This window comes from Chiloscyllium plagiosum, unplaced genomic scaffold, assembly GCF_037043375.1.
Source record: "Chiloscyllium plagiosum isolate Xiang-an unplaced genomic scaffold, Cpla_swu_hap1 HiC_scaffold_25, whole genome shotgun sequence".
NCBI classification, from domain to species: Eukaryota; Metazoa; Chordata; class Chondrichthyes; order Orectolobiformes; family Hemiscylliidae; genus Chiloscyllium; species Chiloscyllium plagiosum.
The window spans coordinates 53,952,047-53,967,822 of NW_028270163.1; the positions used below are offsets into that span (position 1 = coordinate 53,952,047).

Genomic DNA, 15,776 nt, shown 5'->3' on the forward strand with positions numbered 1-15,776 from the left:
AGTGGAACCTGTGATTAGAAACCATTGTACAGTCTCTCCAGTTTTATTGGAGGAAGTTTAGAAGGGGCTAGCTTTAACCTGTGGAGTTATATATTGACTATTCATAATTGTTTATCTGTATGTTAGAATCTATTTATTTGTAATAAATAGACATTCTTGTTAAGTACAGAAATCTGGTCTGTGCTTTGTCAACCTATGTCTAAAAGACAAATAAATTAGAGAATTCTGCAAACTTTTTAAAATCATTAACTTTTGTGACAGCCTCCAGGAATAGCAGGGCTTGCTTTTCAATGCACTACCAAGTGAGGGATAGCGCAGGTGAAATTTAATGAATAGTGAAGAATGAGAAGTGAGAATATAGACTGAATTGCCTAATTTTAAAGAAAATGTAGGAGCAGAGAGACCTGAAAATGAATATATGTGGACATTGGGTTGGCAGGGTAAGTGGAGAACAGTGGTAAAAAAGACTTAACTGTTTACTTAATTAAGAGATGCATAATGCAAAAACGAGCAAGTTATTCACAAAAAAGATGAATGAGAGGTTTGTTAGAAATGCCTTAAGTCTTAATGAATTTTAGTTGAATAAATAAGGATAAACAGTTTTCAGTGGCAGAAGGATTGATAATCAGAGGTCATGGTCTTACGTTTTGACAAATGAACCAGAGGTGAGAAAAGAAATATTGTACAAAGTGAGATAGAATATAGAACAGTACATCACAGTACAGTACAGGCCCTTCAGCCCTCGATGTGCCGAACTTTTATCCTACTCTAAGATCAAACTAACCTACAAACCCTTCATTTTACTATCATCCGTGTGCCTATCCAAGAGTTGCTTAAATGTCCTGAATGTATCTGACTCTACTACCAGTGCTGGCACTGCATTCCACACTCCCACCACTGTGTGTAAAGAACCTATTTCTGACACCTCCCCTAAACCTTCCTAATATCACCTTAAAATTATGTCTCCCCATGATAGTCATTTCCGCCCTGGGAAAGTTTCTGGGTATCCACTCTATCTAAGCCTCTCATCATCTTGTATAGCCCTATCAAGTCACCTCTCATTCTCCTTCACTCCAATGAGAGCAGCCCTTTCTCCATAAGACATGCCCTCCAGTCCAGGCAGCATCCTGGTACATTTTGTCTCTAAAGCTTCCACCTCCTTCCTAAAATGAGGTGACTAGAACTGAACACACTATTCCAATTGTGGTTTAACCAAGGCTTTATAGAGCTGCAACATAACCTCAGCTCTTAAACTCAATCTCTTTGCTAATGAAAGCCACCATATCATATGCCTTCTTGACAACCCTATCAACTTGGTTGGCAACTTTAAGGTATCTATGGGCATGGACCCCAAGATCCCTCTGTTCCTCCACACTGCCAATATTGTATCCAGACAGCCAAATTTTCCAGTATCCCATGCCTCTTTACTTTCTAATGAGCCTACCATTGGGAATCTTATCAAACGCCTTGCTAAAATCCATACACACCACATCCACTGCTTTGCCTTCATCAATGTGTTTTGTTGCATCCTCAAAGAAGCATGACCTGCCCCTCTCAAAGCCATGCAGAGTATCTCTAATCAAACTATGCTTTCATAAAGAATCACAAAGCCTGTCTCTCAGAATCCTTTCGAGTAAATTGCCCACCACCGACTAAGACTGACTGGTCTGTAATTCCCAGGATTATCCCTATCCCCTTTCTTGTACAAGGGAATAACATTTGCTATCCTCCAATCATCTGGTCGTACAAGAATGGGCAGTGAGGACACAAAGATCGTCGCCAAAGCCGCAGCAATCTCTTTCCTCGCTTCCTGCAGTAACCTTGGGTGTTTTCCAGCTAGTCCAGGGGACCTATCTAACCACATGTATTTCAAAATTTCTAGCACATTCTCCTCCTTTACATCAACCTGTTTTTTTATATAGATATTTTTATTGAAAATTTAACATGTTTTTACAAGTTTACAAATAATAAAATCCAAGTATAAACATTGATATACAATTAGATTTTGGTGATTATTTATTTAAGATTTATCAAACAAAATAAGAGATACCGAAAAAAAGACAAAACTCAACTAACTACTAATCTAACCTACAACTAACCAGAGTGTATGATTAAATCTCTCATATTACTCAAGAAAAGAAAAAACGATGGATAACACAGAAATTGAGTAGTGAAGTACATGCTCGGAATGTGTTAACATCAGATCGTAACAAAGCCCGTATTTGTGAGGGATTCCTCTTCCCAAAGGGTCCCGGACCAGCCAGGGTCGTTGTCTCAATTAGATAACAGCCCTTGATAGAATGGCTGAAATATCTGTATCTGTGTAATTCAAGAAGGACTGCCATGTTTAATAGAATAATTCGGTTTTTTGGTGCACCATGTTTGTAAGGAAGTCAAGGGGAATATATTCCATGATTATTCTGTGCCAATTCGAAAGTCCAGGAGGGCCCTCAGCCACCCAGTGTACCAAAATATTTTTCCTTACACAGATAGGGAGAATGGAAAATAATCTTTTCCCGTGCACATCCAGGGAAGGTAAGCTCTTAAAGCCCAAAAGGAGAGATACTGGATCCACTCTAATTTCTGTTCCCAAGATTTCTGTCAGGGCATTTGCTACTTTAGTCCAATATTTTTGGATCTTATGACAGGTCCATAAGCAGTGTACAAGAGTGCCCACCTTTCTTTTACATTTGGGACACATTGGCAAAATTGAAGGAGCATCTCCAATCAGTCCAGTGCTATATGGGCCCCGTGAAGTATCTTCAACTGAAATGCCTGGGTTCTGTTGCAGATGGAGATTTTTCTGGTATTTTCCCAAATGTCATTCCACATTTCTATAGAGATTTCCAGTCCCAAATCCTGATCCCATGTTTTAAGCAGATTGTCCATATCTTCTGATACTTCATCATGTAATAAATGATAAAGAGTGCTGACCGAAGGTACCCCCATTGGCCATAACACACTATGTTCTCTGTCTGATTTATAAAGACTATCTAATAGCATAGTCTTCTTCTGTATGTAATCTTGAATTTGGAAGTATTGAAAGAGATCACCTTTGGGTAATTCAAATTTCTGGTGCAGCTGTTCAAAAGACATCAGGACCCCTTCCTTGAACAGATCTCCTAAACAGAGATATCCCTGGATCTCCAGAGTTTGAATGTGGCATCTGTAAGCCCCAGTTGAAACCCCCATGCCCCCACTATCGGAGTATGGGGGGGATGTTTTATGTGAATTGCCCTCATTTTGCCGCATGATATTCCAAGCTTTAATTGTATTTAGTATTATAGGGTTTTTACATTGAGCCGTGATGATTTTCCTCTTGTCTGAAAATAAGAGGTTAATAAGTTGGCATTTTACTTGAGAAGCCTCTATGTCCAGCCAGATTGATTGCGGGTCAGACAAGACCCAATTGGCTATGTAGCTTAATACGGAACTTAACTGGTATTTCCTAAAATCTGTAGCTTCCTCAGCTTAATGAGGGGTCGTCTATGATTCCAGATGAAGGAACCCAGCCAGCCATACAATTTGCGAGGTGCCAACCTCGGCAACATCACCGGAAGCATTCTCATCGGATATAGGAGACGGGGCAGGACATTCATTTTAATTAGTGCGATTCTGCCTAACCAGGAAATTGGAAGGTCTCCCCATCGCTGGAGGTCCTGCCTTATCCTCTCCAGTAAATGCACAAAGTTAGCCTTGTATAGATGGCCAAATACTGGGGTGATAAAAAAATGCCTAAATATAAGAAACCCTCCAGGGACCACCGAAAGGGAAAGTGAGATCCGTCCAATAGTGGGGTAACCTGGCAAGGTTGCCCATTGGCATAGCCTCCAATTTTGAAAAATTAATTTTATAGCCTGAAAATGCACTAAATATATTAATAACTTGAATTAAGGGAGGCACGGACATCAGGGGATTACTGAGGAATAGGAGAACATCATCTGCATAAAGGGTAATTTTGTGTTTACCTGTACCAATCCTCGGGGATGTTTTATTAGGGTCAGCCCTTTTAGCTTCTGCTAGTGGCTCGATTATTAGCGTAAATAGCAATGGTGAGAGAGGACATCCCTGACTTCAGCCCCTACCCACACTGAAGCTATCCGAGCCTAATCCATTGGTAATCATAACTGCTTTGGGATCATTATACAGTGTTGAGACCCATTTGGCAAACACCTTTCCAATGTGTTCCAAATAGATATGACCACTCAACCCTGTTGAATGCCTTTTCCGCGTCTAATGAGACTACTACACCCGGTATCTTTCCCTGATGGCAGGCTTGAATCACATTCAAAACCCTTCTAACATTATTGGATGATCTACGCCCCTTAATAAACCCTGTCTGATCCTCCTTTATAATGTATGGCAATACCCTTTCTAGCCTCCATGCTAATGTTTTAGAAAGGATTTAAAAATCTACATTTAGCAAGGATATTGGTCTGTATGACACGCAATCTTCTGGGTCCTTTCCTTTTTTGAGAATGAGAGATATTCGCTTCTTTCAGCGAAGGCGGGAGACAGCCCTGACTGTATGAATTTTACTGCTCCTCGGATGCTGCCTGAACTGCTGTGCTTTTCCAGCACCACTCTAATCTTGACTCTGGTTTCCAGCATCTGCAGTCATTGTTTTTACCTGTATGAGTAGTTATACATGTCCATAAGTGGACCAGCCAATATTCCTGTAAATTCTGTAGAATTCAGCTTGAAAGCCATCTAGGGCAGGTGCCTTACTGCTTTGAAGTTGCCTGATTGCATCAAGTATTTCTTGGATTGTTAAGGGAACATTCAGGACCAATACCTGGTCCGGAAAGGTCAAGTTTTTAAAAAATGACTGCATCCTCCTAGCTCTATCTTCACAATCCTGCGATTTATATAAATCAGAATAAAATTTTCGAAATATTGTGTTAATCCTTTTATGATCATGAGTCAGAGCACCCGCACTTTCCTCGATAGACGTGATAGTTTGAGGGGCCTTTTTTCTCTTTGCGAGAAATGCTTAGTATCTACTAGGTTTATCGCCAAATTCATATAACCTTTGTTTTGCAAATAATATTTCCCTCTTAGCCGTTTGGGTAAGCGTGATGTTCAGAGCTGTCCTAAGGGCTGTAATACTTTGTAATTTGATAATAGAAGGTCTGTCAGCGTATGCTGTTTCAACTGCTTTTAAGCAAGCTTCGAGCAGATGCTGTTGTTCTCCCTTTAATTTTTTCTGGGTTGTCAAGTACGAAATGATCAAACCTTGCGCGTAACCTTTGATGGTCTCCCACATCATTGATGGGTTGCTAGCCGTACCTGAATTAATTTCTAAAAACGTTTTAAATTATTGAGAGAAGTACTGTACAAATTTACTATCTTTCATCAGGAAGGAATCTATATGCCAATGCCAGGGGATGTCTCATTGTTCCTCGCCTTGATTTCCATATACAGCAGTGTGATCAGAAATTGTTATACTACCTATTTTATAGGATGATATGGAATTTTTACAAAGCGAGGGGCAAAAAACATATCAATTCTGGTGTGACATGTGGATTGGAGTAAAAAGAAAAATCTCTGCCTTGCGGGTGAAGACATCTCCACACATCTTCTAGTCCTAATTCTTTGTTCAAATCCACCAATTGTCTGAATCTGGGGGATACTCCTGCAGTAATCTTGGGAATCCTATCTATTTCCGGGTCCATAATATAATTAAAATCTCCCCCTATAATTGTATGACGAGCACCGAGAGCCATCAATTTGGAGAAGGCTTCCGTTATAAATTTAAAAGTATGTGCTGGGGACAATGTAGATTTAAGATCCCATATTCCTCTCCATTTATAAGGACTTTAATCAGAATATATCATCCAGATTCATCTTTTATCTGATTTAGGATTTTGAAAGGGAGATTCTTCTGAATAAGGATGACAACTCCCCTACATTTTGTGCTGAAGGAAGAAAAGAAGGCCTGATCAAATCCACCCTGTTGTAATTTCAAGTGTTCTTTATCCAATAAGTGTCTCCTGTAGGAGAGCTATATCAACCCTTTCTTTCTTGAGGTTTGATAATATTTTCTTCATTTTGACTGGTGAATTACTCCCCTTGACATTCCAGGTGCACCATTTAATCAATTGATTAACCATAATCGTCCGGGCAAATCCGAGACCCCTCGGGAGGGGAAACCCGAGCATAGAACATATAAAATTCACAAAAATAGATGTTCTTTAATACACTCACATCAATATAATAAAAAACTATTTCTAAATAGAAAAAATATAAAACAGGGGGCATCACTTCCTTTCCAAAAGCCCATCATATCCTCTCCCAACCAGTGCCCCACCCTTGACCCAGGCACCCCACGATAGAAGAAAGAAAATTCAAATATATTACAAAGTTAGAGTTAACAGTGAGTACCCTCCCCTAGACCTACACCCCCCCCCCCCCCCCCCCCCCCCACACACCAATATCTAGATATATTTGGTAATGTTAATACCATGTATGAACATATATAACCATAAAATTACAGTCTCAACAAATAATAATTAAATATAGTAATACAAAATAACAGGGGAAAACAGCCCCGCTCTTAAAGACAGAGATAAAATAGGATAAGGTAACCACCTCCCCCCACCTACATTAACTAGACCCCCTGGCCTATATATCTATATTTTAAAAAAAAGGGAGAAAACTGCTAAGTGAAGAACAAATAAATAAACCTCTCTCCCCACCCCCCCCCCGGAGATAATATTAAACAGTAAGGTAATGAAAAGAAAAGAAAAGGGGGTAAACCGGGATGGGGGGAGGTCAGAACAACATCATTCACCACTCAAATTAGCTCTTACAATTTATCTGAGAGAGTCCAGAAATTCCTTGGCCTTCTCTGGCGATCTGAAGTTGTACACGGACCCTTCATGGCTAAAACGTAGCGTCGCTGCGTAGCGCAGGGAGTACTGAATGTTTAAGTCCCTTAAACGCTTCTTTGCTTCATCAAACGCTTTTCTCTTTTGGATCAAAGCTGGGGAAAAGTCCTGGAATAGCATAATCTTGGATCCTTTATTAATCATGGCTTGGGGATCTTTCCCAAGATTTCTGGAAGCTTCTAAGAGCACCTGCCTCTCCTTGTAGCTCTGCAGCTGGAACAGGACCGGGTGGGGGCGCTGGTTCGAGCCGGGCCCACGCATTGCAACCCAGTAGGCCCATCCCTCCCTTACCTGGCCTGATCCAGCCTCCAGATTTAACAGCTGTGGAAGCCACTGCTCTAGGAACGCTGTAAGCTGGCCTTCCTCTTCCCGTTTGGGAAGGCCCAGCAAATGAATATTTTTTTGACGACCTTGATTCTCGAGGTCGTCGATGTGATTTTCTAAGGTCCGGACTCGCTGTTCGAGAGTCCGGAACTGACCCACGGCCGATTCTGCGGTAGTCTCGGAGAACACGGCCTTTAGCTCCGCCCATCCGATTTGGCGCTCGATTTCCTCAATGTCTCGGTCGTGCTTTTGTAGCACGGCTGAGAGTGAATTCCATCTGCTCCGGGACTCTTTGATGAAGGCATCGATCTTTGCGTCAAGTTTGGAAATTACCTCCACAAGGCTCGCCACCGTAGGTAGGTCCCCCGGGGCAGCTGCGTACACCTCTGCTGCAGCTGGGGAGGGTGGGGGAGAGGTTCCTGTGTGCTGAGAGCTGCGGGCACCTTTCCCCTTAGTCATTTTTGCAGGAGTCTAGACTGTTTAAATTTAGTACTGAGCAACTAATTACATTAAGTAAAAACTATTTTAAATGATTTGGTAAGTGTGGTGGAGGCGGGTGGCCCACTTTGCCCAAGTCTTGGGAGGAGCACTATAGACTCAGACTTGCTGGGTTGCCGCCATCTTGGATCTCCAACATCAACCTGTTTAAGCATATCAGCCTGTTTCACACTTTTCTCACAAATAACAAGGACCCTCTCATGAGTGAATACTGAAGCAAAGTATTCATTAAGGACCTCTATCTCCTCCGACCCCAGAGTCAAGTTCCCTCACTATCCCTGATTGGCCCTACCCTCACTCTGGCCAACTTCTTCTTTCTCGCATAAGTGCAGATCACCTTGGGGTTTTCCTTAATTCTAGCTGCCAAGGCTTTTTCATGCCCTCTTCTAGCTCTCCTAAGTCCATTCTTCAGTTCCTTCTTGGCCAACGTCACCCTGTAGAGCCTTGTCTGCTCCTTGCTTCCTTCTTCCTCTTGACTAGATATTCCACATCTCCTGTTATCCAAGGTTCCTTCACCCTCCCATCCCCTCCTTGCCTCAACAGGACAATCCTACACAGCACTCGCCGCAAGTGCTGTCTAAACAACCTCCACATTTCTGTCATGCATCTCCCTGAGAATATATGTTCCCAATTTATGCTTTACAATTTCTGCCTAATAGCATTGTAATTCCTCCTTCCTAAATTAGATACTTTCTCACAGAGTCTGCTTCAGTCCCTCTCCATGACTATACTAAAGGTCAGGGAGTTGTGATCACTATCACTGAAATGCTTTCCCACCCAGAAATCTGACACCTGACCTGGTTCGTTGCCAAGCACCAAATCCAATATGGTCTCCCCTCTAGTCAGCCTATGTACACATTGATCTGGAATCCTTCCTGGGCACACCTGACAAAATCTGCTCCATTCAAATGACTTGCACTAAGGAGGTTCCAATCAGTTTTGGGGAAGTTGAAGTCACCCATTACAATAATCCTATTACCTCTGCACCTTTCCAAAATCTGCCTCCCGATCTGCTCCTCTGTGTCTCTGTTGCTATTGGGGGTTCTATAGAAAACTCCCAATAAAGTGACTGTTTCTTTCCTATTTCTGACTCAGCAGACAAACCCTCTTTGATGACCTCCCTTTCTGCAGCTGTGATACTATCCCTGATTAGCCATGCCACTCCCCCACCTCTTTTACCTCCCTCCCCATTCATTTTGAAACATCAGAACCTCAGAACATCCAACAGCCATTCCTACCCCTGTGATATCAGAGTCTCCGTAATGGCCACAACATCGTGGCTCCAAGTACAGATCCATGCTGTAAGTTTCTTATTCCTGACACTACTTGCGTTGAAATAGAAATACTTCAACCCATCACACTGACTGCAACTTTGTCCTGGCAACTGTCTATCCTTCCTCTCAGACTCGCTACATGCTGTATCTGCCTGTTCACCAGCTACCCCATCCTCTTATCCATAGCTCCGGCTCCCATCCCCCTGCCAAACTAGTTTAAACCTCCCGAAGAGCTCCAGCAAATCTCCTGCCCAGGATATTGGTACCCCTCCAGCTCAGGTGCAACCCATCCTCCTTCTGTAGGTCCCACCTTCCACAGAAGTTATCCCAATGATCTTTGTATCTGAAGCTCTCCCTCCTGCACCAGCTCTGCAGCCACATGTTCAGCTACACTCGCGCTCTGTTCCTAGCTTCACTAGCCCATAGTACCAATAGCAATTCTGAGAGTACTCAGTTCGACCTGCCTTTTAGCTTCCAACCTAACTCCCTATGTTCACTTTTCAGGTCCTTATCCCTTTCCAAGTATGTCATTGGTACTAAAGTGTACCACGACTTCTGGCTGCTTACCCTCCCCCTGTAGTCTTGATTTGTGATGGAGTTTTTACAGGAGGCAGGGTGGGAGGTGGTGTAGTCCAGGCAGCTGTATAAGTCCGTGGGTTTGTAGTGGATGTCTGTGGTTCGTCAGTCGCCAGATATGGAGACGGAGAGGTCCGGGAAGGGGAGGGAAGTGTCCGAGATGGTCCAAGTGAATTTGAGGTTGGGGTGAAAGGTGTTAGTGAAGTTGATGAACTGTTCAACCTCCTCATGGGAGCACGAGATAGTGCTGATACAGTCATTGATATAGTGGAGGAACAGGTGGGGGGGTGTTGTGCCGGTGTAACGGAAGATGGACTGTTCCATGTGCCCGACAAAGAGGCAGGCATAGCTGTGGCCCATGCGGGTGCCCATAGCTACCCCTTTGATTTGGAGGAAGTTGGAGGATTGGAAGGAGAAGTTAAGGGTGAGGACCAGTTCAGCCAGGCAGATGAGGGTGTTGGTGGAGGGTACTGGTTGGGATGGTGTGAGAGGAAGAAACGGAATGCTTAGAGGCCTTCATCGTGGTGGATAGATGTGTGCAGGGACTGGATGTCCATGTTGAAGATAAGGCGTAAGGGGCCGGAGAAACGAAAGTCTTGGAGGAGGTGAAGGGCATAGGTGGTGTCCCAAATGTCATTGGGAAGTTCCTGGACTAAGGGGAAGCCTTAGTTAAGGAACTGCGCAACGCGCAGCCCTCCACTCCTACCTCAACATCACTATCAAACCAGCAGGCAAGGGGCGGGGGGAAGTCACTGTGACAGTTTGGTGCACTGACCTCTACACCACTAAAGCCAGATGCCAACTTGCAGAAACCATCTCCTCCTGCCCTCTCGACCATGACTTGCCCTTCCATCACCAAACCAACATCTCCCGGACCATCCATAATCTTATGACCTTGGGATCTCCCATCCACAGTCTCCAACCTCATCGTCCGCAAATCCTGCATTGCCCGATTCTACCTTCTCGCGAAGATTCAGAAACATGACTTCCCCGGCTGACCCATTTTCTCAGCTGGCTCCTGTTCCACTGAACTCATCTCTGCATACCTTGTTCTGTCCCCTTAGTCCAGGAATTATAGAAAATCCCATTTGTTGCACTTTGTTATTGAAGTGCAATTTGATGGCTCACATGCTATTCTAAACTTGCAGGATGAAATGTATGTATGGTGTCTTTTTCCCTCGGTTTAATGCTTATTGAAAGTATTTGCAGTATTTGAATACAAGTAGAAATGAAATTTGAATTAATTATAAAAAAAACATTGCAAAATGAAGTAAATATTTCATAAAGAAAATCAATCCAAAATAATAATCTCTATGTTTGTATCTATCTTGGTCACTGTGGCTGTCACTTTTCCTCACTCCCACACAGATCTCTTTGCATATTCTGTAGGATGTTGTCAGCAAGCACGTTTCCACATTTTCAGCAGGAAACCCTTCCTTGGTTTGTTAGTACATTCTACCATGCCTCCTTGTGATCTAGATGGTCAGGACATTAGCCTTCACTAAAATACTACATTCACTGAAATCTGGATTCAACACAAATTCCATGTTGAATAAACTCAGTCATTACTATTTCTGTTGTCAGGCTACTCTGCAAAATAATTTACCTTATTTACCAGTATTTAAAACTCAAATATTTGCTGGGATAAATAGGTTCAACTAATTTTAATTCTTTACTGCTCTACTGTTTTTGAGACTTTGTAGTGATCTTTGACTTACTAAAATGTCCCAAGGCATTTCACAGAAGCCATTGCTAAATGAACAATGATACTGAGGAAAATGTTAGGCGAGCTGACTAAACGCTAAGTCAAAGAGACATATTTTAAGATGGAAAGCAAGGCAAAGTGACAGAAATAATGGAAGGGTCTACAAGAGCTTTATACCTAAGATACATGAAGGCAGTCACCAGTGGGTTAGCACTTAAAAGCTCAGATGTTGAAGAGGTCAGAATTCAAAGAACATGAATATGCTGAAGGTTTGGAAGGCTAGAGGAGATTAGAGTCAGGGCTAGAGGTAAGGTCATGGAGGAATTTGAAACTAAGGAAGAGAATTTAAAAATCCATGTTCCTCGTAAGATATGGATTTTGGCGAGAAAATTTGGAAAGGAAAGGGAATTTCGTCTTTGGAGAGGAAAGGGGAGTTGGAAACAGAATGATAGTTTGCAAGAATAGCGAGGTCCAGGTTTTTTGGAGAGTGGTGATGATGACAGATTTACTGACAGAAGGACAACACCCAAAGTGAGAGAATTTTTAATAATATTAATTTACATTGGGATCAAAAGGGAAAGTTGTGTGAGGAGCAGTTCAGTGGGAACAGAGGTGAGGGAACAGGAGGTGGATCTGTGTGTAGATTAATTTCCTACTGTTATGCCTTTTCAACAGAGAATTGAAATATGTATATCTTCAGTTAATTTTACACTTGCCTTTGTCTTCAGGGAATAAATGACTGCTAATTTGATATAAACTCATTTATTTCTAACAGTTTAATAACTTATTTTGGTGAGCTCATGACTTTAATTTCAATAAAATGGCTCAGTGAAAGATTTCTACCTTTGTGTATTACTCAGCTATGAGCCAACAAAGAGGGCAAATAGGTAACCTTTTCACCCTTAACTGCTGATGCTGCTGTTACCTATTGTTAAATGTGGCGTGGTGGTGCTCAGTGGGACTGTGCTTTCCTCAGTTTGGGGAAGCAATTATTCTTCACTCACTGTCAACTTCTCAATGACAAAGTTGAGATTCAAAACTTAAAGAATTTTTGCTGTAGAATATATTAGATGATCTGTTCTTGTGTTATTTATAACTGCAAAATTCAATGAAGAAGATATGTTTTGTTTATTCAAATAATGTGCATGTTAATTCCCTTTAAATATATAGGATTCCATTATTTTCTGACAAACTGACTTCTGAAACAAAATCAAATAAAAATGTAACAAATAATGGTGAGAAAATGGAATCCTGAGGATTGCACTAGCATGTTGTGGATTATGGCATGAGCATATGACAATATATTTTAGGTATAGAGTCTGGTGGAATGAAAGGGTACAAGACAATAAGTTTTGACACACTATCTTTGTAAATTCCAGGCTGACTGTTGAAACACAAAATGGTGAAAACAAGGTACTTTCCTAAATGGATTAGTGGAAAACTCAATTGGATGAGACAGCGATCACAATTCTGTCAGGTTTACTTTAGTGATGGAAAGGGATAGGTGTACTCCACCGAGCAAGAGTTACAGCTGGGGGAAGGGAAATTACGATGCAATTAGGAAAGATTTAGGAAGCATAGAATGGGGAAGGAAACTGCAGGGAATGAGCACATTAAAAATGTGGAGCTTATTCAAGGAAAAGCTCCTGTATGTCCTAGATAAGTATGTACCTGTCAGGCAGGGAGGAAGATATAGAACGCATGAGCCATGGTTTAATAAGGAAGTGGAATCCCTGGTCAAGAAGAAGAAGAAGAAGAAGGCTTATATTAGGACAAAATGTGAAAACTCAGTTAGGGCGCTTGAGGGTTACAAGGAAGTCAGGAAAGACCTAAAAAGAGAGTTCAGAAGAGCCAGGAGGAGACATGAGAAGTTGCTGGCGGATAAGTTCAGGGTTAACCCTAAGGCTTTCCATAGGTATGTCAGGAATAAAAGAATGATGAGAGTTAAATTAGGCCCAATCAAGGATAATAGTGGGAAATTGTGTGTGGAATCAGAGGAGATAGGAGAAGCACTAAATAAATATTTTTCGACAGTGTTCACTATAGAAAATGAAAATGTTGGCGAGGAAGATACGGAGATACTTGCATCTAGACTAGAAGAGATTGAGGTTCACAAGGAAGCGGTATTAGAAATACTGCAGAGTGTGAAAATAGACACGTTCCCTGGGCCGGATGGGATCTATCCTAGGATCCTCTGGGAAGCAAGGGAAGAGATTGCCAAGCCTTTGGCATTGATCTTCAAATCATCATTGTCTACAGGAATAGTGCCTGAGGACTGGAGGATAGCAAATTTAGTTCCCTTGTTCAAAAAGAGTAGTAGAGACAACCCTGGTAATTAGAGACCAGTGAGTCTCACGTCAATTGTTGGTAAAATGTAGGAAAAGGTTTGTAAGAGATAGGATTTATAACCATCTGGAAAAGAATAATCTGATCAGGGACAGTCAGCACGGTTTTGTGAAGGGTAGGTCGTGCCTAACGAATCTTATTGAGTTTTTTGACAAAGTGACCAAACAGGTAGATGAGAGTAAACTGGTTGATGTGGTGTATATGGATTTCAGCAAGGCGTTCGATAAGGTTCCCACAGTAAGCTATTATACAAATGCGGAGGAATCGGATTGTGGGAGACATAGCAGTTTGGATCAGTAATTGGCTTGCTGAAAGAAAACAGAGGGTTGTAGTTGATGGAACATGTTCATCTTGGTGTCCAGTTACTAGCGGCGTACCACAAGGGTTGGTGTTGGGTCCACTGCTGTTTGTCATTTTTATAAATGACCTGGATGACGGCTTAGTCGGGTGGGTTAGTAAATTTGTAGACGACATTAAGGCCGGTGGAGTTGTGGATAGTGACGAAGGATGTTGTAAGTTGCAGAGAGACATAGGATGCAGAGCTGGGCTGAGAGGTGTCAAATGGAGTTTAATGTGGACAAGTGTGAGGTGATACACTTTGGACAGAGTAATTGGAATGCAAAGTACTGGGCTAATGGTAAGATTCTTGGGAGTGCAGAAGAGTAGAGAGATCCCTGTGTCCATGTACACAGATCCCTGAAAGTTGCCACCCAGATTGACAGGGTTGTTAAGAAGGCATACAGTGTTTTGGCCTTTATTAATAGAGGGATTGAGTTCCGGAACCAGAAGGTTATGCTGCAGCTGTACAAAGCTCTGGTACGGCCACACTTGGAGTATTGTGTATAGTTCTGGTCACCGCATTATAAGAAGGATGTGGAAGCTTTGGAAAGGGTGCAGAGGAGATTTACTAGGATGTTGCCTGGTATGGAAGGAATGTCTTACGAGGAAAGGCTGAGGGCCTTGAGGCTGTTCTCGTTAGAGAGAAGAAGGTTGGGAGGTGACTTAATAGAGACATACAAGATAATCAGAGGGTTAGAGAGAGTGGACAGGGAGAGCCTTTTTCCAAGTATGGGGACAGCAAACACGAGGGGACACAACTTTAAAGTGCGGGGAGATAGGTATAAGACAGATGTCAGAGGTAGTTTCTTTTTTCCGAGAGTAGTAAGGGTATGGAATGCTTTGCCTGCAATGGTAGTAGATTCGCCAAGTTTAAGTGCATTTAAGTCGTCATTGGACAGGCATATGGACGTATGTGGAATAGTGTAGGTGGGATGGGCTTCAAATTAGTATGACAGGGCGGCACAACATCGAGGGCCGAAGGGCCTGTACTGTTCACATTGACTAGGAGAAAGTGAGGACTGCAGATGCTGGAGATCAGAGTTGAGTGTGCGGTGCTGGAAAAGCACAGCAGGTCAGGCAGCATCTGAGGAGCAGGAGAATTGATGTTTCAGGCATAAGCCCTTCATCAGGAATGTTCACATTGACTGTCTGATTATAGAACTGCTGTGTCTGTGCCTGGGTTGGTTGGAAGAATTGGTGATTGGCATCAGTCATGTAAAATAAAGGAGAAATTAATTTACAAACAGAAATTCTGCCATGAAATATTGTAACTGTGAAACCTGCGTTTAGAATTGTGTAATTTCTTTTTAACAGCAGCTCAAAGATACTCTTGTCATGACCATCATTTGACTTGCAAGACATATTTTAGTTATTAAATATATTGCTGAAGCATTCATACATTGTGACAGTATGTCGGTGTTCCCCCTGTAAAAGATGGTTATCATTGCCCCTATGTTTCTGAGCTGTGCAATTTACATTCTTGTAATACTGATTGTTACTGTTTTGTGGTTTTGTTACAGGCGAAGACACACATACAATGGCAAGGTAACATGGCATTTTTGTTAATCAACTCTTATACGTAGATCAGATGTAGGAAATATTGCCATTAACTTAGAGTAAGGTGAATGAGTGCAGGTGTTTCATTTTTGATGTTGTGTTCTTTAATTATGAGATTTGTAATTTGTTAGGATTTTCTCTCTTTGTTTTGCCAGTACATGTACTGGCATCAACAATAGAAACATATATATGATTCATGGTAATTTTCACGAAGGTGAAGGTCATGGCCGTGGACTTTTAAATGATGACAGTTAAATTATTTGGCTG

At 42.0% G+C, this 15,776-nt stretch overlaps 1 protein-coding gene across 1 annotated transcript in view; it reads left to right on the forward strand.

The window, feature by feature from the left end:
* Positions 1 to 15,776, forward strand: part of cep112 (centrosomal protein 112) — a 557,597-nt gene that overhangs the window by 50,153 nt on the left and 491,668 nt on the right. Inside the window, exon 5 of the mRNA XM_088000744.1 lies at positions 15,473 to 15,497. Coding sequence (XP_087856870.1) covers positions 15,473 to 15,497 — 25 coding nt within the window. The remainder of the gene's footprint in view (positions 1 to 15,472; positions 15,498 to 15,776) is intronic.